The 27194-nt window shown below is 48.0% G+C and overlaps 1 protein-coding gene across 1 annotated transcript in view; it reads right to left on the bottom strand.

Annotated features, from left to right (window-relative positions):
• LOC103604702 (zinc transporter ZIP11-like) overlaps nucleotides 1-7038 on the bottom strand; it is a 113603-nt gene extending 106565 nt beyond the window's left edge. The window contains exon 1 of the mRNA XM_008589278.1: nucleotides 6990-7038. Coding sequence (XP_008587500.1) covers nucleotides 6990-7038 — 49 coding nt within the window. The remainder of the gene's footprint in view (nucleotides 1-6989) is intronic.
• Between the last annotated feature and the right edge of the window lie 20156 nt (nucleotides 7039-27194).

The raw sequence follows: 27194 nt of genomic DNA on the forward strand, positions 1-27194 counted from the left end.
GGCCGGCCCCAATGTCTGTATTTTAAAGATATGAAAGCTTGATCCCAGACAGGGTAACTTTCTCTGAGTCATACCACGTTTTGAACCTATGTCTGTCAAGCTCGAACTTTCTGCTCTTCCCACTTGTATAAGATCATCTGGTTCAGGAGTCCCACCATCACCGTTCATCTCCAGGGAAAAGGAACTCTGTTTGTTGGCTGATGTCCTCATGAGCAACGTGCAACGGTCAGATCAAGAGACATCAGAAAGCAAGGAGAGCATGAGAGAAAGGCAAGCAGGGTCATGCTATTTTCACAAAGAAGAGGAAAGAATACAGGGAATCTACTGTTGATCAGGCACAGGAGCTCCATTCTGGGGCAAGTTATGGGCAGATATGAACAGCAGGTATAGACACAGCTCTGGGAGAGTCTAGGATGCACAAGAAATAATGAGTTGGTGAAACCTGACCTTCTTATAGGGACCCAGGGGTCTGTGGATGTGCTGCTGTCAGGTTCCCCCGCAGGAGAAGTGTCTGTTGCCTTGATCTTATTTGCTCAGACCTTCCTGCTATGTCCCTCCTCAACATAACTCCTCTTCTTCAACTATAGACAGACAACCTGGATGCCTGGACAGTTCAGCCTCACCCAGGTCTGACTTGGGATCGTCTGTGTTCACTATTGTCCACTGTGGCTCTTCTTTTAAAGCCCAACTAGGCTGTTGTTTGTTTGGGAGGAGGACACAGGCCTTGGCCTCCAGCAGTCAGGCATTGGGTCTTCCTCAGGGTTCTTCCCCTAAATTGTGGTTTTCAAACAGCTGCCATGGGGTGGAGGCAGAGAGAACTCCACCTGAATCTTCAGGGAGATGATTTTCTAAAGATCACCCACCCCTCAAAGCACATCAGAGTCTCCTGGGACAGAAGAAGCCCCAGCGTGACTTAGGTTCTCATCCATGAACCTTCCCACCTTACTCTCCTTCATCACCTCCAAACGAAAAACAACGTCCTAGAGATCAACGTTTTCCAAATTGAGCTCCATGGAACACCAGTAACATTTGAAAGGACTCCATACTCAAAAATTAGGTTGAACCATATGACACCGTTGCTATTTAAAACACTTTTTTTTAAAACTACAAAATCACAATTTCATACAGTCCAACCTAATGAATTTTGGAAACCTTGAATATGCTTCTCTTAAAGATTCAGAATCCACATTAACATTTTAAAGGCTTGAAGAATTCCCTACAGGAAAGAAACCTGTAATACTTTGCTTCCCAAACATATTTGACAACAGATCCCTTTTATTAGATAACACCTGTTAACACCTTGCAGAACCTGTATTTTGTGGAACGCAGGAAATACCGCTTGGGAGAATTCACAATAATTAAGAGCTTTCTGAGCGGTTCACAAACTTAGTCTCCCCATCTCGTGATTGTATTGAATAAAATAAAATTCACTTATCCGTGTCATATTTATTCAATCTACAAATGCTTACTGAGCACCTCCTCTGTACCAAGCATTTGCTCAGCACTGGGGACATATTGAAACACAAACATTCTGACAAAGGAAACAGGGCACTCCAAGATGCAGTGACCAGCTTGGTTTGAAGGAGTCAACCAGGGCTTCATGAAAAAAACCGAGTTTTGACCTGGGGCTTAAAGGAATTTCCCAGGACAGAGGCAGAAGTCGGTGCCCAGTCCATGGAGGCAAACCCAGCTCACCCGATCGCACCCAGCTCCATTCTCAAAGCCTGCTCCCGGGAGCCCGGCGGCCCCCAGCAAATGTGACTGCGCCTCTGTTGCTTCCACTGCCTCTGCTGGTCTTGTCCTCTCCTGCCGACCTTAATAAAGCTTTATTTGTTTTATTCAATTTCCTTTGGATCCAATGCCTGATTCCCTTTAGCCTTGGTGCTATTTTGCCACAGGCTCTGTTGTTAGCGTCCAATGGGCAGACCCACAGGCCTCCTTCACACAACTCTTCCCCCACCCCCACCCCCAACAACCCACCCCTCTTCTACTCTCTCTGAACCTCATCAGGTGTCTGGCTCTGGAAGTTCCATGTTGTCAAGTGAGGGACTGTCCTAATGGCTGACGTTTTGGATGGGAGACAGTCTGGGGTCTCAGAAACTCTGTGACTCACAGAAAGCAGAGAGTCCGGGGGAGCCGTGTGCTGTTCCGTGCCCTTTGGTTTTAGAACCTCGGGTCTTCTCAGTGGTAAAGCTGTCGTGGGGACAAGGGCAAAGCTCCTCCGTGCTCACCAAGGGCAGGGGGTATTTCTACAGTTTGGAATAATGTTCCCCCACCCCCAGATTTCCCTTGGTTCATCCATAACAGTAACTAAAGTGGACCCCCTTGGTGGGTAATTGTGGGATTGGTTAGGGGCACAGGTCATTAGACATGACAGCTTTCCTCACATTTTTGGCCCTGTGGACCCCTTCCATGACCCTCTTTCCCCTAAGGTGGCCCAGTGGCCTTCTGTCTCATGCAACAAGAAGAGTCCACATGGCAGAGTCAAGAGGGCAGACCATGGATGGCTGTAGCTGGACAGATGGAGAGGAGGGACAGACAAAACCTCCAGAGATACTGGAGACCATGTTATCAGAGTCTGGTGTTCTGAGCCCAGGAGTTTGGGTCTGATCCTACTCCTTGTGGAAGTTATATTACTCACCTGCAATTTATAGCCCAGCAATAGGAGAGAAAAATGAATATCAGTATGGCTGGGGGTGGGGAGTTTAGGCACAATGTCCCCACAGACCAATCACAAAGGGTCATCTGTCCAGGGATAGGGGGATCAGATCAGTGTGACTGGGGATACCCACTGCTGGCATGCAGCGAACTGAACCTGGGAGGTCCAGGGACCTGGAGGGCTAGGGCTGGGCACTTTCCCTTTAAATGAAATCACCAGCAATATTCCCCTGCAGCCACGAACTTTTAAAAGCAGGTCAACCACTAGGTGGCTATTTTTTAAGCCAGTAACAACCATTTGTCAGGTTTATCTTTGTGTTCTAAGGTGCCCCAGGAAGAGAATTTCTTTTTCCCCATCCAGCAAAGGAGCGTCTGACTCATAACTCGACCTGATGCTTGTAGCAAGGTAATGGGAAATTTTTCATCAACCTTGAGAGCCCAGACAGCATGCAGCTCTCAGCTTGTCTGGGCTCCTCCAGGGGCCAGCTTAGCGATGATCTGCAATAGGCAGGCAGAGCGGGACGTGGATCACCAAGCTGCTAGGAGCTACTGTGGCCACAAGCTCTTAGGCTGGATGTAAATTTATGAGCGAGGATGATCTGGGTGATCTCAGATCATTTACCAGCAGAATGCCTTATTATCACAGGGCCCTGTGCCTCGGCTCTAGACCAGGGAGGACAGTAATAACAGCTACCCCTAAGGAGGAGGTGAGGATCCAGTGAGATGGTGTGTGTGAAAGGCTTCCCAACTGTAGGGCACTGCATGATGCTGGCTGTAACTGTCATCCCTTATTGGCTACAGTCAACGTGGAAAGACAATTAGTCTGGAAAGAACCATAGCCCAAAGGGGTATACACTTAGAAGGCAAACTGCTGAGTCAGGGGGACCTTTTGAAAACACAGATCTCAGCATCTCTTTCCTCTCCTCTGCTAAAAACCCTCCAGTGGTTTTCCTCTGCATTTAGGAGGAAGTTAAAATGTTCACACGGTCTGAAGGCCCTGGACCATGTGACCCTCCCTGTCTTTCCCCTCGCTTCCAGTCACCTGGCCTTTCAGCAGTCCTTTGCCCTCAACCTCGGGGCCCTTGCACCACTGCTTTCTCTGTGGCTCTGCCTCTCTCCGCCTGCAATCTCTCTCCCTTGGATCTCAGTTTTCATGCAACTTCCTCAGAGAAACCTTCCCCAGAGCACCTTCTACTTGACTTTCACCACAATTTGAATTGCGTGTTTATTGCAATTATTTCTTTTGTTGAATTGGATCTCAGTTTTCATGCAACTTCCTCAGAGAAACCTTCCCCAGAGCAACTTCTACTTGACTTTCACCACAATTTGAATTGCGTGTTTATTGCAATTATTTCTTTTGTTGAATAGCTCAGTGACTGCATCGGGCTACAGATAGTTCTAGGTGCTTGAGGGGCAGCCATAAATAAAGCAGTCCCTGACCTTTTGGACCTTGTTTCTTACAGGGGAGATGGAGAAGACCAAACCGATAGAGAGAGAATTTAATGTCAGATAGGGATAAGGGCCATGAAGAAAAATGATGCAGGGAGAGGAAGAAGCCTCCAAGGGAAGGTGAAGCATCCATCACCCCCACTGGGTGAGAGATGCCTGTGTCTGTTTCCTTCACCATCCTGCAAATCTCCAGCAGTAAGGTGCATGCTTAGTACATAATAGGATAAATGGATAAATGAAATGACACTGTCCTTAAGGATCCTTGGGTCCCCTGTATCTGTGGCCATCCCAGGGGCCACTGGGCAGCCTGGAGGAGCCCCAGAGGCAGAGAGTGGCCCCCCAGGAGCTGATCCAAGCAACTATCTCCCCAGGACTTGGATATACAACTGAGGCAGGAACCGAGGCCTGCTGTCTCTGCCCCTCCTGCCACCAGAACTGCCAACACTACTTCTTTAATGCTGACATATGGTGCAGTCATTGGTGCAGCTGGACCTGGCCAGGCCTTCGAGAGATGACCAGATGTGAACGAGCAGGATTCCCTCTTGGCTTTTAGATCACATTTAGCAAACAACTTCTACCCTGGCCACACTTCCTCACTCACTGGGCTCTCAAAATGGCCTGGAGTTTACACTATTCACCAGTGGCTCTGACTCAAGAAAATGCCTTAATACAAGCTGATGTGATCCCAGAGCCCATGACAGTCAACATGCCTTTGTCCTTGTGTGGGACTCATCTTTCTAGTGTCTCTCAACTACAGGGCAACTGAGCAGAGGTTCACAACCTTCAAAAACCCATGAATTACACAAAATGGAATATTATTCAGCCTTAAAAAGGAAGAAAATCCTGACACATGCTACCTCATGAATGAACCTTGAGGACATGATGCTAAGAGAAATAAGCCAGTCACAAAAGGACAAATATGGTACTATATAATCCCCACTTATATGAGGTCACTAGAGTAGTTAAATCCATAGAGACAGAAAGTACAATGGGGGTTGCTGGGGGCTAGGGGTTGAGAGAAATGGGGAGATGGGGTTTAATAATTAGAGTTTCAGTTTGGGAAGATGAAAAAGTTCTTGAGATAAACAGTGGTGACAGCTGCACAACAGTATAAATGTACTCAGTACCACAGAACTGTACACTTAAAATGGTTAGAATAGTAAAGTTTGTGTTATGTATATTTTACCATAATACAAAAAGACACACATTGCAGAAAAAACAAATGGAAAAACCCATGTGTGCCCACTTTAGATGTAAAACTTACACCATATCTAATATTATTGGAAATTTGAAAATAAATCAGTTATTCATTAAACAGACCACCAAAGAAATAGAACAGAGACCCGCTCTATTTCCAGATATCACCCCCAGACCTTGATCTTTGTGGGGTCTGCTGCTCTCACCCCACAGAGAATCATTCTTTTGGTAGGCTAGGCTGCTGGTGGACGTTGTAGACATGATGGAGACCAAGATCTGCTCTTAAGGCTTTGGTATCCCCAAGGGCACCGGGCATGGTTCCCAGTGTTGATACACTGTTGAATAAACCAACCATTCAGCAGGTTCTTTAGGAAGTTCAGATGTCAGTGCACATACTCAAATTTCTGCGTCTATTATCTTTCCACTAAAATACAGTGAGCTTCAAGGTGTTGGAGACAGCGGGCCAGGAGCCAGAAAACCAAAGGTGAATTCTCAGATCTGGTCACCAACAAAATGGCGGTGGCAGTAGCAGTGGCAGTGGGGCATGGGGGGGGCGGGGCTTGATGGCAGTAGGGAAATTAAATGTGTCATTCTGCCTCTTAGCCTCAACTTCCTTATTTCCAAAGGGTTGCTGTGAACATATTCAGTGCTTTCTTTTTTTTTTTTTTTTTTTTTTTTCCGTGTCCGGCAACGGATCACAACCCTCAGTGTCGCCCCCATACCAGACCAGGACCGGCAACGGGATCGCAGCCCTCGGTGTTGCTCCCGCGCCTCGCTCAGCCAGTGAGCGGGAACCGGTCTGTATGTGGGATCCGAACCCTCGGCGGGAGCACCACCGCACTTCCCAAGCAGTGCACTATAGCAGTGCGCCACCGGGCCGGCCCATATTCAGTGCTTTCTTATTGGGATCCAGTGTGAGGGCTCCGGGACAATGTCATGCAATTGATCTATGATAAACTCATGACTTGTTCCAACTATCCCCACCCCCAGGGCTTACTCAAGTTTCTCACTGTCTCCTGAGGAAGCTTCAGCAAACACACCCAGAGCTCTGCCCATCAATTACAGATGAGCTATGGAAACCAAAGCAAGGGGCAAAGGAAAGCTGGGATATCCTGTTCTATGTCTGCAGAGGTTACAGCCTGTCCCAGGTGTAGTCCCATCTGCGGTGGCCATGAAAATGTGTCCTCTGATCTCCTGTGGGGAGCCCAGTGCCTGTCTCAAGTCCCACTCCACCACCTCCTCTCCCCACCCCCAACTCTCCCAGCCAGTGACTAAGCATGGGGGGACCAGTGTAGGCCCAGCCTGGAAGGACATGGGACTCCCACCAGTCTTGGAACTGCCCTGTGGTTGGAGGATCCTCCTCCCCAGGCCCCCTTCCTGCCCCCTCTCCTTTCTGGGTGCCAGGCCTGCATGGCAGTCCACCAGCTCCTGCTCTCTCCTTTTTATCCTTCACAGGCATCTCCCCCAATAAATCTCTTGCAGATCTAATCCCTTCTTGGCACCTGCTTCTCAGAACACCTGAGCTGATACCCTGTCACATTGGCCAAAGGAGCCACACACCCAATAAATGCCCTGCAGGACAACATATGCATTTGGGGGAACAGCAATAAACACCTTCAACTTTTTCAGACCTGACGGTGGACAGGCCACATCATTCATTCTGTATGTGTGCGTTAAGCTCCTACCGATGGCCAACGCAGGCACGCCCTGCTCGATGGGGCAGAAGGCTGGCATTCTCGTCCCCATTTGGCACATGAGCAAACTATAAGAGATTATCATATGCATATAATTTGGTCATAATTAATCTTAATGATGTTAAAAATAACAGGCAACATCATTAAGCAGTTACCACATGCCAGCTACTGTTTTATACTTTTTTATGTGCTGCCCATTTTTAAAAACCTTAGGCAGCTCTATGTTTTTGGGAACGATGAGGAACCAGGAGCACGGATATGCACTGAGAGTCGCTTGGTGTGATGCTTCATAGGAATGGAGCCACACAGGAGGAAAGGGGGCTTTACAGACACCTGGCCCCCCAGGCTCATGTTGCAGGAAAGCCTCTGAGTGGGGTCTCTGTGGCCTGATGGATTATCATTAAAGTTTCATGCGGCCATCTCTGGTTTCACACTGGGCATCATCAGTGAGAAGACATGGCAATGGGCCATAAAGGACATGTGCTCAGATTCCTAATAAAACAAGACTGCACCATAATGCACTCCTCAGCCATGGCTGAGGCCGACTGCTACACAGAAACGAGAAAAATCGATGTGTGATTTACAGAGAGATTGGTTTTTATCTCTAGATGTCAAGCGATCAAGGAAAATGTAATGTCTCACACTGTGTTCATCTTTAAAATGCAATAAACTAGTCATCAGAAAAGGAAATGGAGATGGTGTGAAAGGCCTGGAGGGGCAAGAGCCCAATGCCCAGAGCAGACCCATCTCCTCTCCTCCCCTGGGTGAGCATCTCTCCACCAGCCACCCTCCTTCCCTGCAGCGAGGGAGCTTTCTTCCACCTCAACCACCACATCCAGCTTCCCCCTTCTCCCACTGAAATGAGAGATCCCGACACTCTTCACTCTTCTGATGGGGGATACACTGAGACAACAACCTGCTGCCGGGGCTCTCCCTCCTGCTCTTGAGCCCTTTCCACCAGCCCTGGACAACAGAAGGGGCTGCCCGGCAATCCTGAGCTGCAGGACTGACCCTCTGGAGGGCCCAGCAGCACTGGCTCCAGTCATTTTGGAAGAGGTTTTACTTTGCTTGCCCCAATGCCCTCCACCCCAGGAAGAGCAGACTTTGGGGTTCCCACCTTCAAGCCATGGATCTTCCTCCCTCATCACGCCCGAGACTCTGCTCCAGCACCTGCACATCCGGCCTGTTCAAGGCCTTCCAGAACGCTCCAGCCACCAGAACCTCCAGGTACACAATGACATATACCGTTGACCTTTATCTAGTGCCATCTATTTTTTATGTGTTACGCTTCTTTCCCTGCCAGGTCCCTAAGCTACTTGGGGCTGGGGACTACAGCCCTGCCTTGGGCATCTCCTATAGGTCCATGGCTCTGGAAGCCACACAGTGAGTGCGCAAAACCCATGCATAGAAGGACTGTCCCTGCTCGGGAAAATGCTGTCTGTCCTTCTGGCAGAGTGAGGAAGTGAATACGGGGAATCGTTGCCCACTTGGCAAGGCACAGCCGAGGAGAGAGGCAGAAGGAGAAGGCAAGTGCATGCCAGGTCACAGCCTTCCTGGGGGCAGGGGCGCCCGCAGCCCAGGGCTCAGCTCACAACGGGCACATGATGAATAAGTGCTGAACAAATGAGGAAATGAATGAGAGCAATGGATGGAAGGAGGGATCCAAAGAACAGAGAAGGGGAAGATGAGAGAGAGAGAAATGCACAGGTATCTGTGGATCAGCACGACTGAACTGTCCTGACATGTGCTTCAGGAGAGGCAGGTTTTAAGGGACTGGCCAGTTAGCTCTCTTGGCAGAGCATGGTGCTGATAACACCAAGGTCAAGGGTTTGGACCTCCTTAAGGCTGGCCACCAAAAAGAAGAAAAAAAAAAAGGAGAGGCACGTTTTACCCATAGACTAGCTCACCACTTTCAAATGGACCTCCTATAGCAGGGAGAGACCATCCTCTCTCTCTCTCTCTCTCTCTCACACACACACACACACACACACACACGATCTGGGGGATATCATGGTATGGTATCCGCTGCAGTGTGGCCAAAAGCACCGGTTGTGACCTCACACCAGGCTGACCATTGCTCTTGGCCACTCCCATAGCACTAATATAGGACTTGAATAATTTGATCCTCACCAACCTGTGGACCTGGAGAAAAATGTTCAGGCTTAACCATGAACTAGGCAGGCTCTTCAAGGAGGGATGCGGGCTATAGGAGGACGCTCGGACCTTCTCTCAGAGCTTCTGAACTGGCAGGAGCCGTCCGGCCCACAGATGGAGCCTGGACTAGGAGGCATCTATAATATCTCCTGTTTAGCCACAGAGGAAGGGATGGCGTTAACTAAGAAATGCTAGTGGGAACAACATTGAAGCCAAAGCTGCTTACTTTTCCAACTAACCACTCTGGGCCTCCCTGTCTCTGTTTGCACAATGGCGTGGAATCACTCCTGATTTCTCTAGATGAGCAGCCATTCTTACACGACATCGCGGTATGGCGCAGTCCGTGCAAATGCACGTGAGCTACGGTGTGCTGCCACAACAGACAGAGCCAGAAGTGGGGAACAGACAGGCTCATGCCCCTTGCAGAGACTCAAGTTGTCTTTGATGGGACAATTGCCAGCAAAATCTCCTTCTTCCTCCACTGACTTATGCCTGGCTTCTGAGAAATTCAGGACTTGGGGGGCTGGTGGCAGCTCGCCTTACCTCCCTAGAAGGGCTTGGTGATGACTCTGGGTAGCAAAAGTACTAGTTTCCAAGCAACCAAACAACAGTCCTTCAGCTGTAGCTCTTCATTTCACAGAACAGTAGCTCTAGGGAAACATCTGATTAAGTCAGCCAAGGATTCACCACCCTGGAATAACTTGAGCCCAGTAGGACCCTGCTAAGATCCCTTTTCACCAAATGAAAGTAAACAGACAAGTCTGAAGTCACACCTAGAGAGGGACTCCCAATCTACCATTAATTGGGTATGTCAGCTGGCCTTAAAAATTCAATCAGCCACGTGGTGACCCAATCAACTGCTGACAAATGGGCCATTTTGTGTGCCCTATTCTTTATTTAAAAAATTAGAAATCTTCTTTGAAAAAGAAACAGTGGCCTCTGGTTTGAGCATTTCCCATCTGCCTCGCTGTATACATTTGCCATTTAGGCCAGATTGCTTTATTCTTCTTTCTAAGCCAAGGGCAGGGATATATCTCATTCGACCTGGGGTGACTTGGAACTCAGAGAATTCTAAATCCTTATTCTCTTCTCCTTCTTTCTTTCTCTACCAGGCCCAGATACTTAAACATCTCCCTCCAATTCTGTATACCCTTTTGATTCATGCCTGCCTGACTCTGAGGCACTCATTGCCAGGGGAGTATATGGTGCCTGGCTACATGGAAAAAAGAAAAAAGCTCCTTTCACCTGCTTCACCAGCTGGAACCCTCTGCTTTGAAGGGCTGGCTAATGTTGTGAGAACCTGTTTCTACCACCATCCTGGCCCTTTTCTTTTCCCTGCATGTTTTCAGCAGCCCCATTTTCAGCCCAAGACTTCCCACTGTGGAGCTCACCATAAGCAGCACCTTCTCTCGAAGAGCTCCTGTGGCCCCAAGCCCAGAGCACTAATGGAGAGACCAGACCCTTGCAGCCCAGTTTCCAGGCTGCTGAGGTGCCCGTGGACACCATCCTGGGAGCAGTGCTTCAGGCTGGTAGCTGCATCTGCATCAACTGTGACCCTCCCCAAAAGATATACCTGGATTCAGGGAGACGCGGTAGGGAGTGTGCATACGGCCCCACCCCAGTGGGAATCTATACCCTAGGAGTCTCCAAGTAACCAAAAGTCTTTCCTAAGAGACTGCATCCTGCAAGATGATCTTGAGCATGCTGTAGCAATCAGATTGAATAATTACTTAGGGGCAGCTGCAGGAAGCCAGGCTACAAGGTACCAGCTCATTTCAATGGGTGACCCACAGCCTCAAGACACAGCAATTGCTCAGCCCTAAACTCAAAGCCAGACTCTACCTTAAGACTTGTTTTCCAGTCTGCCTCAAAGGACCAAGCCAATGCCCTTCTCTGGAGTCGAGTGATCAAAGAACCCACCACAGCGCCAGGCTGGAACTTGGGGATGAGATTTAGCTCTCGTTCTTCTGCTACTGAGAGCTTGGCACTAGCCTGCTTTGTAGATGCGTGTATTTCTGAACAATCCTGGATGTTCACATAGAACTCCTCCACCAGCCCTTCCCCAGGTCCCCCTGCAGCTCTGAGTTATTTATGAAAGTCTCTTTTCCAGGCAGATCCCACAGAGTGTCACATGTTCCCTCTCTCTAGATCAGGCTGGCCCGAGAAGAACTGGGAAATACAGATGGGAAGACCCCCTGCTTGGGGAGATGTGATTGCAAATAGCAGGCCCGGGACACGTGTGTGCGAGTACCAGATGGCAGAGTGGAGGCACCGCCCCAGGAAACCCACTCAGGGCCCACCCCAGACAGATGCTCAGATTCTGCGGGACCCACGGGTCGCTGCCTCCATTCTGCCCCCTCCAGTGCACCCCCCACCACTGCACTGGACGCTTCTCAGGTATAAACTACCAGGATGATGTAGGGTAAGCAGCAAACAAAACCAGGAGATGAGTTGTTGACAATACACCTGCCAGACAAAGAAGAGAGAATAGCGTTTCCTGGGCAATTTCCAACAGCACTACGTACATGTGGTCTGATTTCATTCTCACATCACCTTTCCAAAGAAGAACTCATCCACTGTTTTAGAGGTGGAAAAATAGTGGTTTGGAGAGCTGAAGCCACCTGTCCAAGGTAGCAGCTTGTCCATGATAAAGCAAGGGCTCTGCCTCTCACCTGGTCACCACCTGCCATCATGTGAGGAGTCAGGGGCCCTCGCTTTGAAGTTGACTTTTGCCATTCGTTGCTATGGGGCTTCTCTCAACTTCACTTTTCTCATCTGAAAGATGGGGCCATCTGGTCTGCCTACATTTCTGCAGGTCCGGGACAGTCAGCTGAGGTCAAATGTGGGCCCACTTTGTAAACCACATTGTTATTATTAGGGTGTGGATGAGACCTGAATAAACACCTTCACACTTGGGCTTCAGCATTTAATAAGACTTAAAACAAAACAATAATAACAATATCCTCACTAAGTACACACATTTTAAAAGGGAAAATGTCTCCAAGCTAAAGGAGGGAAGGAAGTCCTGGTAACAGGCTTCAGGTCTCATTTAGGCTGCCAGTTAAGAGGGGACTGGGACAGGGAGCTAGTTACATATGTGGAAGGGACCCCTTTCAGACAGTTGTAAACCACACCAGAGAATAGTACATTGAATTGAACAGTGTCTCCTCCAAATTCATATCTACCCAGAATATCAGAGTGTGATTTTATTTGGAAATAGGGTCTCTGCAGATATAAGTAGTTAAAATGAGGTCATACTGGATTAGGGTGGGTCCTAAATGCAATGACTCGTGTCCTCATAATAAGAAGAGAACACAGAGACAGAGACACACTGACAGAGGGCGGAAAGGCCACATAAAGACGGAGGCAGAGATTGTAGTGATACAGCTACAAGCCGAGGAACACCGTGGATTGCTGGCAGCTGCCAGAAACTAGAAAGTCAAGGAAGGATCCTCCCCTAGAGCCTGCCAACACCTTGGGGGAACATGGCCCTGCCAACACCTTGATTTCAGATTTCTAGATTCCAGAACTGTGAGAGAATAAATTTCTGTTGCTTTTAAGCCAGCCGGTTTGTGCGACTTCGTTATGTCAGCCCTAGAACGAACAGTGCTGAAATATTCTGAGACAGGCTCTATGCCTTAGGTGCACTGTCTCATTCGTGTTGTGAGGTTCTAGTATGAGAACCATCATTTCACGGAGAAGACCATGGAGGCTCAGCTCTGCAGAAGCGCAGAGGCAGCAGGACTCGTGGCCTGATCAGCTGGCCTTGGTCTCAGCCGTGGGACCACGCTGCCAAGCAGCGCCACCGCTGCCTTCTCAGGGCCGGCCACCGTGATCACTGCACACACCCTAACGGAGTGCAGCCTCAGCTGCTCCAAACCATGGGGGAGCCAGATGGTCCAACTAACATGGCTTTTTCCTGTCGTGGAGGGCCCGCCCCTTGGTATTGACGTTTTCCTTTCGGCAGACACTGTTCTCAAAGGTACTATTCATTCTCCTGCATCCTTAATTTAACTTAATTTCTGCATTGATGATTCAGAACCATCTCGGAAACATGAAGTACTGTGTGACAACATGGAACAGGGATGGCTGCAGATGTCTTGAGGTAGGACAGGATGTCAGATCCCTCATCGGAGCCACCCAGCTGGTCTGTTCATGGACGTGGCATCTGCATGAATGACATGTGGTCATCAATTTTATGTCTGCTCATTGTCATCGGGGCATCTGCTTTCCTGTCTCCCAGTTGTCAGGAGGCCTGCAATGAGCAAGACCTTTTCCCTTTCACGCTTCATTTGCTTTTCTTCCCTAATCTAACAATGGTGGGGGAAGCAGACAACCAAATTGCTTACACTAAGAATAAATCATATTCTAGACCAAGGGATTCTTTTATTGAATCCCACATGCTCCAGGGCATTGAGTTTTCTGGTTTCTCTCTTGGAATGCTGAGGTCCTTTGCCCCCATTTCCTGTTACCAAGCTGCCTTTGCAACAAAAGAGCTTTTACCGTCCTACCCTGACCTTGTTCAACCAAAGAAACACCCACTTTCTAGGGCAGGGAATGAACTGGATCAGGCTCCCAGCACGAGAAACAGATTTTCACTTAGAATCCGTCTATTTCTTTTCTCCAGTTGGCAGGATGGCCTTTAAAATGCACTTGGGGTGCTGGGTTTAGGGGACCTCCCAAACATTCTGGGACATGAGAGGTGTTTAATGAATTCTTTACTGGCTTCTGCTTCTCCAGAACAAGGGCTAAAGAGATAGTTCCTCTGACTGTGCTAACCCGCTGCTCCGCACACTGCCCTGCTGTGTGACCTGTGATCCCCAGCCAGCATCTCAGCTACACACACAAGGCAACGTGAGGAACATCCCAACCCAGAGCTACCTTTAGACCAGGGTCACCAGACTTACTCTTCAGCCCTACACTTAGAAGGACTCCCTCCCCGTTCTTCTCCAGCGGTTCCCCTTCCAACAGGGCCATGAGTCCATGGGGCTCACGAGGTCAGCCTATCTGTAGTCCATGTCCCCTCCTAATCCCCAGTATCTGGCATCCAGGGATCCTTTTCCCAGTGACTGGGGGCCCACTTACAAGGTCTGCAGGAGCCTCTTTCTTGTGTTGGTCAAGTGTTGACCATCCCTCCAGTCGAAGTGCCTGAGACCCCCCAGGTGGCCAAGGCAAAGTAGGTAGGGCTTAACCCTTCTTTCTTTTTCTCAACCCAAATAGTTTGTAGACTCTAGCATGCTGAAAAGAAGACAAGAGAAGAGAACAGAGGAGCTCGGCATGGGCCAACGTTGTCCAGAGAAAGCAGTAAAGGGAAACCAACTTAGCTGAAGGTGAATGTTGGGTTGACCAGGTCTTCTCCGGAAACAACACCTGGGGAGACCTACTGTAAACACCCCAACTTCTCCCCTTGGTTTGGGGGCTGATCTGATATCTCTGAGCTGAGCATAACCACTGCACAATGAAATATAGCTTTCCTGAGAGGCCCAGCAGCTCCTAAATTTCAATTTTGATTTCAGAGCTGACAGCCAGGATGAAAGGAGCACTATTTCAATTTGTGGGTATTTATGACAGGTCTGCTTCAGGCTCTGCACGGTGCTGGGGGCCCCAGGGGAACAGAAACGTGTCAGAGCAATCCCGGGACTTCACAAGTTCATCCTTCCACGTAGCCCGCGACTGCACATGCACTTTTATCTCCTCTCTATATCTGCTCAGCATTCATTTTTTTTCTTTAAAATATATACCGAATTAATTTCTTTCTTCTCATCCCACGTTCATCATCAGAGCCTAAGCTCTCATTCCCAAACCCGCCTGGCATCTCTGGGCTCTCCCCTTTGCTGGGCTTCACATATATCACTATTGCCAAAGCAAACAGTATATTTTAAAAAACTGTATTTACAAGTTCCATGAAGAAGCCTAGGACAACCAGGCATGGTTTCCCACTGTCAGGACACCCCCTGAACCTACTGTTCTATCCAAACCTCCTCTCCTTCTCCTTCCTTCCACACCACTAAAACCTACTACAGAGAACCTCTTCTTCCAGAAACTTTCAGGGATGAAATAATTTATTTACAAAAACCCATTCCTCACTTCCATCTCTTTGGAAATGCTTTGAAGTTCCCAGTATTTTCTTTCATTTCCTTTATAATCCAAGCATATGTTGGGGGTCAGGGGGCACCACGGAACTGCTATTATCAACATTCTTGAAAAGGAGCAGATACAAGACACTGTTGTTTTTAAAGAACAGACTTTCAGTTCATTTGATCCTGAGAAAACATTTTACTTTCCATCCATTGCCATGGGAAAAAAAGAACAAAAATTCTATTTATAAAAAGACTCCCCCACACTGTAGTTGGCTGAATTGGGCTCCCCCTGGCTCCCTGCCCCTAAAAACAATATGTCCAAGTCCTAACCCCCTGTTCCTGTGAATATGACCTTATTTGAAAAAGGGCTCTTGGCAGATACAATTAAGGTAAGGATCCTGAGATGAGATTATCCTGGGTTAGGATAGACATTAAACCCAATGACACATCCTTCTCAGAAGGAAAGAAAGGGAAACAGACACAGAGATACACAGAGGAGAAGACAATATGGAGACAGAGGCAGAGACTGGAGCGATGCGTCTACAAGCCAGGGAACGCCGAGGCCACCCGCAGCCACCAGAAGCCAGGAGAGGCACGGACCGGATTCTGTCTCAGAGCATCCAGAAGGAACTAACCCTGCCAACACCTTGATTTTGGACCTTTCACCTCCTTTCTGTTGTTTTTAGCCAACCAGTTAGTGGTGCTGTGTTACAGAAGCCACAGCAAACTCATACACTCGGCCAAGTCCCCTGACTCACATGTTCTAGGGGTGGAGTCCAAAGCTACCACCTTCTGGGGGAAGCAGATGGCAAAGGAGCCAACACACCACTCCACCGAGTGTCATCATTTCACGTTGTCAGAGAAGTTTCTACCTGGTCATTTGCGGACACCCACCTGTCTACAGACTATTAAGGGGTCACAGTAGTAAGCTATGGTTGGATCACAAGGTCACAGCGCCGTCATCTCGGCAAAACACAACTCGAGTGAAAGAACAGAGCTGCAGACCGACCCCTGCCCATCCCACAACTTCCTGAACGTGCCCCATCGTCACAGAATGGGTCCCAAAGTGAACCCATTATCTTTCCTGCCCTACAAAGTCACCCCTCCCTCCAAATTAACCACTTTCACCCATGAAACTAAATTTCTTCCCGTGCCACTCTAGAAAAATTGAGTGATTCATGTTTGGCTTTTCAGCCTCCACACTAATATGTTCCCAAGAACTCCCTGTCTTTCTCCCAAAATGCCTCTCAGATTTTATTCTTCCTCTAGTTTCAGCAGCTGAGACATCCATCACCTCGTACTGGAATGATTTAAATAGCTTCTTTTCACCCCGCTCTTCAATTTGTCTCTCTAAGGCAACGCGATGATTACATCCTTCCTCAAGAACCTGCCATGGCTCCCTGTTTTCTCTCCATCTGCTCATGTTCAAGGCTCCCAGGTCAGCCCTTGCTCTATTAAACCAGATGTTCTTCTCTACTCCCTGGGGCGAATCCTCTGTTCCAATAAGCGTGGCCTTCTTGAGGTCCCCCAGGCTCACACCTACAATCACCCCATTTCTGTGCCATGGTTTCCACTGTCCTCCTGCTATGGAGACTCTCCCAACCCTTCATCCCACACACCCTCCAAGGTCAAGTTTCCAACCCCACTTCTCCCAAGAAGACTCTTCAAAAACTCTAGACACCTCCAGAACCTTTCCCTCTCCAATCTGCCCTAATAAGAACTTAAGATGTCTTTACACACTCTCATTATTAATGGACTTACAGACCCCCGCTGGGCCCCGGGCAGTACCAGGTGACGTACAGATGAATGAAACCCACTTCATGCTCAGTAGAAACACTCCCCCTGTGCAGGGAGACAGGTGGGTAAGCGGACGGGTACAAGTAAGAGTAATGGGCAGGGATGAGTGGGAGCCCACAGAAAAGAGCCACTGACCCCTGACGGGGAGGGCCCTGTCCTTTCATACAGTCATGTTTCATGTCTGTACACCTCTGAGCTGAGCCACAGGGACCTACGGTGGAAGAACAGGTATCCTCGGCTTAGCGATATTCCCAACATGCCTGAAGTCTACAGCAAGGAGGTGACTTTTGGGTTGGATGCTAGAGCATGTACAGGGATTTGACAGGAGGAGAAGAGGAAGGAGCTAGCAGAGAGAATGAACTGCCACCAGTGGTAGGGCTGGCTTCCCAGAGGATGTGGCCTCTGGGAAGGTGAGTGGTTCAGTGCAGCTAGAGCCAGGGGCTGTGACGGACTAACAGGAGACCAATGCTATGGTCTGAATGCTTGTGTCCCCCAAAATCCATACACTGAAATCTTAACCCCCAAGGTGAGGGTATTAAGAGGTGGGCCTTTGGGAGATGATTAGGTCCTAAGGGTAGGGCCCTCATGAATGGGATTAGTGCCCTTATAAAAGAGGCCTCAGGGGGCTTGTTTGCCCCTTCCATCCCATGAGGACATAGCCAGAAGACAATATCCTTGAGAAATGGGCCCTCAGCAAACACTGAATCTGTCAGCACCTTCTTCTTGGACTTCCCGGTCTCCATAACTGTGAGAGACAGACTTCTGCTGTCTACAAATCACCCAGTGTATGGCACTTTGTTACAGCAGCCTGAACAGACTAAGACACTGTTGCAGGGAACCCTGAGCATTTTCCAATTGTTAAACCTTTCCCCTTTTTTTCTACTTGAGAAACCATTATAGAAATTTTATTCTTGACTGTCTTAATAGCAAACTCTGGCTCCTGCAACTTAGCTTGCCTGCTTCCTGCACCCACCTGTACCCATGTGCTAATAGGATATAACAACAGTCTCACATCACCCTAAGGTCTGGATGCAAATTAGGCTCCAGAGCTGGCCAATGAACTGTGCCCCATAATCAGCCAATACAAATTAGCAGGACTGCATCCCTCATTTACATAGGAAGACATGAATGGAAACTTGGGCAGGAAGTCAAGGTGGAAATTTTGGCTATATAAGACTTTGGCTTTCCTTTGTTCGGGGAGACCCTGGTCTAGAAGTCTTCACTCCCCAGTGCTCTCCTTGCTTGCAAGCAAAAAGGCGCTGTAACACCGAACAAAGAGCTGCAACACCAGATAAAGAGCTGCAAAACTGCAACACTGACGCTGGTCTTGGATTCCTCTGTGCGATCTCCCCCACAACAACACCTGGGCAGGGGGTGAAGTCAGAGCCACGTGGGAAGGGTCTCCTGTAACTGTGCTTAGGCCTGCCCCTTCACATCACCCATCAGGACCTGCCTCCTGAGCTCAGGGCTGGTGCATCACATTTACCAGCTGGATGTCTCCCCGAGAGGAGCAGCAGGAAGCAAAAAGTCAACACTGCCCCTCAGCCTCACCCGCCGCACAGACGTCCTGTCTCCTGCACGCATGTTGTTTTCCTTAGCCCATGTGTTTTTCTCATCCTGCCAGTTGGATCTGAAGAGTTTTAAGAGTGAGTTAAATATGTATCTGGATCCTCCTGGTCTGTCTAGTCACTCAGAGATGCTAAACATATTTCACATATACATATGCAAAAATACCTTGGCCCAGGAAAATATATGAGTTTGGTGGGAAATGATCTTGCATGCCCAAACAATTTTTTAATTGGATTGGTCAAAGCCCATTCTTCAGGCTGCTGAATATTCATTTCCTTGACCCCATCAGATGATTGACCTCCTCAGTTTGGTCCAATGGGCCAAATTATCAGAAACCTACAGGAAGGTTAGAAATACCCTCAGATGGCAGAGCACATGCTGAGATGTGGTGGGATAACCTTGGGTTTTAGTAGTTGACTGCATGGGAAACCAGGAGTCAGGCCTGGGCACCCAGCTGGACTCTGATGGAAACATCACCCTTCCCTATCTGCAAACATATGGAGAGCTACAGTTAAGACTTTGGAGTGTGCCAGAACAGCCAATGCAAAGGCCTATTCTTAGTTAATACTGTAACTACAGATGCCTTCAATCCTAGCTCTTCCAGACAATTAACCCACAGCCTGTGCCAACAAAATTGTACATGCATCTTCCTGTCTTACTGTAAATAACACAATTTCAAAGGCAAATGCACTATACACCCTCCCACATACGTGTCTTATTTTATACATCACATTTTGCCTTTCTATCAAGACAGGAAAGTAGTCCTAGATACCAAAATAAGCCCAGCTCGCCATGCCCCAAAATGTTCAACTTGTTATGAGAGTAGAGGATTTCAGGATGAATTCTGGGATGTTTTCATGAGTAAAAAACACCCAGGATATTCCTCGATGACCAGGATGTTCCCGTAGCAACTTCTAGATCTGTCTTACACCCCATCCTTCTGCATGGGTAGGAAGTGGGATGCACATCTAGCTGCGGTCCTGGAGGCAGCCTCCAGGCAGGTCCCATGTCTTTAAGATACAGTACAGCAGACCTAGTATCAGCTCACTGGGACAAACATACCTCGAGAGGTTCTGAAATAGAATGCCACCAGCATTTGCCATTTGTCATTTTTGCTGTTACAACCCAAAGGATTCCAGGGAATTCTTTTCTTTTAAGCTGAAATATTGGGGATCTATACTTGTTTCCTCTTCTCTCAGAATCCTTCTTTCTAACTATTCAGACTATCACATACGTACTCAGCCAATAAATATCTATGGAATCCTGCAAGTAGAGATGTTTTAGGTAGCAAAAATCAAGTACACAGAGGATCCAACATTATCCAGCTAAACTCACCTTTGTAGCTAGCCACATCTCTGCTAACCCCAAAGTCACCATGTCCCTAGGCCTCCTGCACATTCCTATCCCGCTCCTAGGACGCAGCACTCGCCCCGGCTGCTTCTCCTGCTGCTCCTTCCCTGGACCCCCTCTCTGGGCCAGTGCAGTTGTTACATGTTCCCATGGCACTGTGTCCCTCTCTGTTGTAGGTAGATTTATCAGGGTTGAAGATTCACATTTATTTATCTAATTCCTTAATTAACGTCCTTGTCCCCATGAGGGAAGTGACAACATGTTTTATTAACCACTGTATCCCCAACACTTCAAGTAGGCACAGTTCAAGTAGCCTTTATTAATCATCATTTCCCAGCATTGAGTAAGTCAAGTAGCTTTTCATTTTATTCGCCAAGTCCTAAACCAGTCCTTTCTCCACTGGGACAACATGTTTTATTAACCACTGTATCCCCAACACTTCAAGTAGGCACAGTTCAAGTAGCCTTTATTAATCATCATTTCCCAGCACTGAGTAAGTCAAGTAGCTTTTCATTTTATCCGCCAAGTCCTAAACCAGTCCTTTCTCCACTGGTTAGAACTGAACAAGCACCCTACTACTTACTCCATATTTCTTGGATCCCTACATCAGAAATTTCTTGATCTAGCCCCTCTGCTAAGCATCCAGCCTGGATCAAGCTCTCCCAACAGCTGTCTGCCATTGCGCTCAAGGCCGAGTTCACACTTTTCCCTTTTTTTTGGTGCATTAATAGTTTTCTCTAATGAGCTCTCTCATCTGAGAATGATGTCACATTAGTACCTGGAGGGTCCCTGAAGATTAGTCAGTGTTTCCATTTTCTTAGAGATGGAAGAGGAAAAAAAAAAAAAAAAGTCAAGGAAGTTGACCAACGTCAAACAACCAGTCAGCAGTCCCAGGTTATACAGATGCTCTGAAGGCATCGATATGTAGGTGGAGAGGTCAAGCATCACTGGAGATGGGGAAAATATCTGTCCATCTGATGAACCTCCCACCAGGATGAATGAATAATTTAAGAACGTGACCAAATTTCACCTTCCATGTCTGGTCTGGCAAACCTGGAGATGCTTGTGCAGGGAATCTGACTTTCTTGGTTTTCTATCTTCCCCCAAAGTACTGAAGATTGAGCTGAGGGAAATCAGGGCTGTTAGGATGCTTTGAAAATCCAAATCCATTCACCATGCAGGATTCAAAGATGTAAAGTAGCTGCATTATATGTAAGGGAGGCTGTTTATCTGTGGCTACACAACGAAGAGTTGGGGATAACAAAGAGGACAGAATATCCACTTATTTTCCTCTCCCCATAGACTAGGGCACTGGGTTCCATTTAGCGTCAAAGTTTCCTGTGTCCACAGGAGAGCAGGCTAGTATAACCGGGTATCTAGACTGGGCTAATCCCAAAGGGTTTCTTTCCTTCTTTCTTTCTTTCTTTTTTAAAAATATAATTAATTTATTTTTTCTTTTGTTTTGTGCTGTGCTTTTTTTTATTGGTTATGAATATTCGTGGGATACAAAGCTAATTGTCACCCCTCGTGCCCAAGATATGACGGCCAGATCCATACTGGCAACATAGGGAAAGAAAAAAAATTGTATGCTGAGCTTGCTAAGATCTATGGTAAAAACAAATCTATCAATGAAATTGTGAAGAAGGAGAAAGAAATTTGTGCTGGTTTTGCTGTTGCACCTCAGACTGCAAAAGCTCCAGGCACAGTATGTGATAAGTGCTCGGTTAAGATGGAAAAGGTGTTAAATCTGTGGGTAGAAGACATGAAGGAAACATCTTCTGACTGATGGCAATCAGGTTATGTACTCTCCCCAGTTCCAGGTATCCACTCGGTGGGGAGAGGGGGGGTCTTTGAACATATACCCCACGGACAAGGGGGAACACTGTATTTACACTAATCCAGTGGTTCCCAAAGTGGGGTTCCCCAGGCCGGCAGCAACAGCATTATGTAGGAACTTAGAAATACAAATTCTTGGCCCCATCTCAGACCTTCTGAATTACACATTCTCGAGTTGGAGAGCAGCAAAACCCTCCAGGTGATTCCAGTGCAGCTTAACTTTGAGAATCACTGCACTAAACCAATAATAGCAAAGTAGAGTTGCAAACACTTACACAGTGTTTCCTGTGTGTCAGGCACTGTTTTAAGTGCCTTAGAAACATTATTTCATTCGATGCTCATGGCAACACTGTGAAGTAGGTACCTCTCATTTGATAACCTCTCATTTTACAGAGAAGGAAACCAAGGCACAGAGAATTTAGGTCACTTTCACATATGATAACCTCTCATTTTACAGAGAAGGAAACCAAGGCACAGAGAATTTAGGTCACTTTCACAAGGTGTTCTTTGGTGAGGGAGGGCTCCCCCGACTTAAATAGCATGAGATGGCTGCACACAAAGGTGAAATCCACTAAGCTGAAACAGAGTGAGGAGCAGGTGGTCCCACTGATAGGGAAACTACCTAGGTGGGGAGTCTTTCCCATTGGGTGGGGCAAATATCTGGCCAGAGCAGGAGAACTCAAAGTTAGGCCTTTGGGGACCTGTGAGGCTCAAAGATGTGAAGGCAGCACATGGAATGTCAGGTCTTACAGTACACGAGTAACAGGTAATGGAGCCAGGATTTGAACCTGAGCCCATCTGCTCCAGGGTCCATGCTCTGGTCTTCACCATGACTCTACCCTTTCATTACAATGCATCGAATGCCATTGTCAGAAATGCCATGATCCCCCTTGGGCCAATATGCTCCTGGTAAAGCAGCAGGCCAGGTTAGGGAGGCTTTGGGATATTAACATCAGGGCTCTTCCTGTGGTGAGTTAAACCCTCCATCATGTGGGGGTTGCATTCCTTTCACCAACCCCACCACACACACCCTGGAAATCAACAAGGGCATAAACACTGTGCAGTGTGCCAGGCACTCAGAAACACATTCATTCATTCAGCAAATAACACTGACTCTTTTTGCCAGGGCTGTGCTAGGCACCAGGCATGTGAAGATAACATCAAAACAGGGCTCTAGAAGCTGGAGAACCAAAACACAAACAGACCATTTGGGGCAAATTACAAAGGATCTTATCTTTATCTCCAAGGTGTTCAGACTGCATCCTGCAGACTCTAGTGAGTCAGCAGAGGCCCTTAAGTGGGGGAGTGATGAGTAGATTTACACTTTAGGAAGACAATTCTGGGGACAGTGTAGGAGAAGCTAGAACAAGGATGGACTTAGGGCAAGTCTCCCAGACAGAAGGCTGCTGTACAGCCTGAGAGATAGCGCGAGAGAGAAGCAGGACAGTCAATGAATAGATGCAGGGTCACAGACTCCCAAGGTGCCAGTCAAACAGGGGACACAGACAGGTTTCTTTGGCTGGCACATCTTAAAAAGTCCTGTAGCTGGGCAAGCTTTCTCCAGTTGGCTGCAGGCCCCACCCTTCCCTATTGCACTTTGCTAGCTGACTTGCCTTGTTTGCAGGAACTGCCTGATCCCCTAAGGTGTTCATAATTTGAATTGGAAGGATTTTTTTTCTCTCATGTAATACATAGAATGTGATGGACTGAAGAGATTTCTTTCTTTCATATAATATGCAGGATGTGATGACAGGTCGGATTGTATGGAACAGAGGAATGGACGGGTACGGGAGGAAAAAGGATTAAGTATAGATTTCTAGCTTTAAGGAGGAAAATGCCTCTTGATGGCACACATTGTTCTGTCTGCATTAATGGAATAAGTGCACAGAAAGGAAATAAGCAACAATAATAAATTTGGCTTCTCTGAGATTAAGGCTTGGAGGGACCTTGGTGGTTCCAGAACTTAACTCCTGCTTCTTTTCTGTAGCACTAGTGGACCCTTCTTTGGTTGAGTCCCAATCACCTTTCCAGTTAGTGAGAAAATCTGATGGTGTTGCTGCCCTGACTGGAAACTTCACTGTCTCCCATCACTCTCAAGATGAAGTGCATTCTGCTTAGCACCGTCCCCAGTGCCCTGGTGCCCCGTCCTCTGCCCACATCCCCAGCTGTGTCTCTAGGCCACTCCCTGCTCTCTCCTTCTCTGCATGCCAGCTGCAGGGGCCTCCCTTCCTTTCCTGCAATCTCATCACACCCCTTGCTGGTGCAGGGCTCTTGGGTGTGCTGTGCTCTTGGCCTGCCAATCTTGCCCACCCACCCCAATCTCACCACCTGGTCAATTCCTTCTCTTCCTTCAGGTCCCAGGATGGCTGGTCCCAGGTTCCTCCAGCAAGTCCTGCTCCCCCTCCCTCTCCTCCCTTTGTCCCTATGGATTAGCTCTCTCTTGCTGTGTAACAAGGTGCCCAATGGCTAGCAGCTGAAAACAACACACGTGTATTATCTCACACAGTTCCTCTGGGTCAGGGATGGGAAGAGGAAGGCACTGGACCCGTGAACATCTACAGCAGCAGCATCCGCACTGCAGATGAGTGACCAGTGCTCACCACATTGTGAAGGAAGAGCATTTCCAACTGTAGGAGACAGTTCTGGGCATGGCAACTCATCAGCCCAAAGTGAGGCCATAACAGACATTTTCAGAACAGAAGGGCTTCTAAGAATGTATCTCCATCATACTCTGCATTAATTATCAAGGGCTACATGACGTACTATCCCAAAATTTNCTGGAGAACCAAAACACAAACAGACCATTTGGGGCAAATTACAAAGGATCTTATCTTTATCCCCAAGGTGTTCAGACTGCATCCTGTGTCTGGTGAGTCAGCAGAGGCCCTTAAGTGGGGGAGTGATGAGTAGATTTACACTTTAGGAAGAGAATTCTGGGGACAGTGTAGGAGAAGCTAGAACAAAGATGGACTTAGGGCAAATCTCCCAGACAGAAGGCTGCTGTACAGCCTGAGAGAGAGAGAGAGAGAGTGAGAGAGAAGCAGGACACTCAATGAATAGATGCAGGGTCACAGACTCCCAAGGTGCCAGTCAAACAGGGGACACAGACAGGTTTCTTTGGCTGGCACATCTTAAAAAGTCCTGTACCTGGGCAAGCTTTCTCCAGTTGGCCGCAGGCCCCACCCCTCCCTATTGCACTTTGCTAGCTGACTTGCCTTGTTTGCAGGAACTGCCTGGTCCCCTAAGGTGTTCATAATTTGAATTGGAAGGATTTTTTTTTCTCTCATCTAATACATAGAAATGTGATGGACTGAAGAGATTTCTTTCTTTCATATAATACATAGGATGTGATGACAGGTTGGATTGTATGGAACAGAGAAATGGACAGGTAAGGAAGGAAAAAGGATTAAGTATAGATTTCTAGCTTTAAGGCGGAAAATGCCTCTTGATGGCACACATTGTTCTGTCTGCATTAATGGAATAAGTGCACAGAAAGGAAATAAGCAACAATAATAAATAAATTCGGCTTCTCTGAGATTAAGGCTTGGAGGGACCTTGGTGGTTCCAGAACTTAACTCCTGCTTCTTTTCTCTTTTCACAGCAGAGCTGGGTAGGAACGACATAGTTGATACCACATAGGCTGGCACAGAGAAAGACAGAGACTTCAGGCTGGAAAGACCATGGTCCTGTCTCTAACTGGTGATAGCAGCCTTCAAAATCTAGGTCACTGTTAATGTCAGCCTGTGCCTGAGATTTGTGGCACCTCACTCCCAGCTGCGGAAAAGAGATTGCTCCTTGGAGCTGATGGAAACCTGGGAGTAGTCACCATGCACCGCTCACAATGGGTGTGTCTCACTGAGAAAGAGGAAAGTCAGAAGCTCATGCTCATCACAGCCATGAGGACCATGAGTGCTAATCACCCATAACAAAAGAGAAGGCAGCAAGGCCTTGGAGAACAAAGGAGAACCAACCAGTCCCCACCAAGCCAGCGTCGGCAGTGAGGACTAGCACTGGTGGATCCTTCTTTGGCTGAGTCCCAATCACCTTTCCAGTGAGTGAGAAAATCTGATGGTGTTGCTGTCCTGACTGGAAACTTCACTGTCTCCCATTACTCTCAAGATGAAGTGCATACTGCTTAGCATGGTTCCCAGTGCCCTGGTGCCCCGTCCTCTGCCCACACCCCCAGCTGTGTCTCTAGGCCACTCCCTGCTCTCTCCTTCTCTGCATGCCAGCAGCAGGAGCCTCCCTTCCTTTCCTGCAATCTCATCACACCCCTTGCTGGTGCAGGGCTCTTGAGTGTGCTGTGCTCTTGGCCTGCCAACCGTGCCCACCCTCCCCAATCTCACCACCTAGTCAATTCCTTCTCTTCCTTCAGGTCCCAGGATGGCTTCCAGTTCCTCCAGCAAGTCCCGCTCCCCCTCCCTCTCTTCCCTTTGTCCCTATGGATTAGCTCTCTCTTGCTGTGTAGCAAGGTACCCAAGAGCTAGTGGCTGAAAACAACACACGTGTATTATCTCACACAGTTCCTCTGGGTCAGGGATGGGAAAAGGAAGGCACTGGACCTGTGAACATCTACAGCAGCGGCATCCACACTGCAGATGAGTGACCAGTGCTCGCCACATTGTGAAGGAAGAGCATTTCCAACTGTAGGAGACAGTTTTGGGCATGGCAAGTCATCAGCCCAAAGTGAGGCCATAACAGACATTATCAGAACAGAAGAGCTTCTAAGACTGTATCTCCATCATACTCTGCATTAATTATCAAGGGCTACATGACGTACTATCCCAAAATTTGGTGGTTTATAACAATAAGCCTGCATAATATCACAGTTTCTGAGGTTCAGGAATCCAGGAGGGGCTGAGCTAGGGCTCTGGCTCAGGGTCTCTCATAAAGCTGCTGTCATGATGACTAGTTAGGGGGTACTCATCCGAAGGCTCGACTGGGGCTGAAGGATCCACTTCCCAGGTCACTCATGTGGCTCTTGGCTTGATGCTTCAGTTCCTGGCCTCGTGAGCTTGCCTCAGAGCTGTAGGGCTGTTGACAGCATGGCAGCTGGCTTCCCACAGAGCAAGGAATTCAAGAGACAGGGAGAGTGCAGCCAAGAATGAAGCCATAGGGACTTTCTCTGACCCATCCTAAGATTGCACACCATCACGTCTGCTTTTTCCTATGCGTGAAAAGTGAACCACTAGGTCTGGCACACTCTAGCAAAGGAGGATTAGGCTTTACCTCTCAAAGGGAGAAGTATCAAAGTATTTGTATTTTCAAAACCAACTCATCCTCCCAAAAGATGAGGTCAAAATTCCCTGCCATCTAGGCTGAGAACTGCTCACAGCATACCGTGCTCTGTCTCTTACTATCTGTCACAGTGGCAGTTAACTAATAATGTGTGCAATTTGTAGAATACTGT

This window comes from Galeopterus variegatus, unplaced genomic scaffold, assembly GCF_000696425.1.
Source record: "Galeopterus variegatus unplaced genomic scaffold, G_variegatus-3.0.2 Scaffold5346, whole genome shotgun sequence".
Classification (NCBI taxonomy): Eukaryota; Metazoa; Chordata; class Mammalia; order Dermoptera; family Cynocephalidae; genus Galeopterus; species Galeopterus variegatus.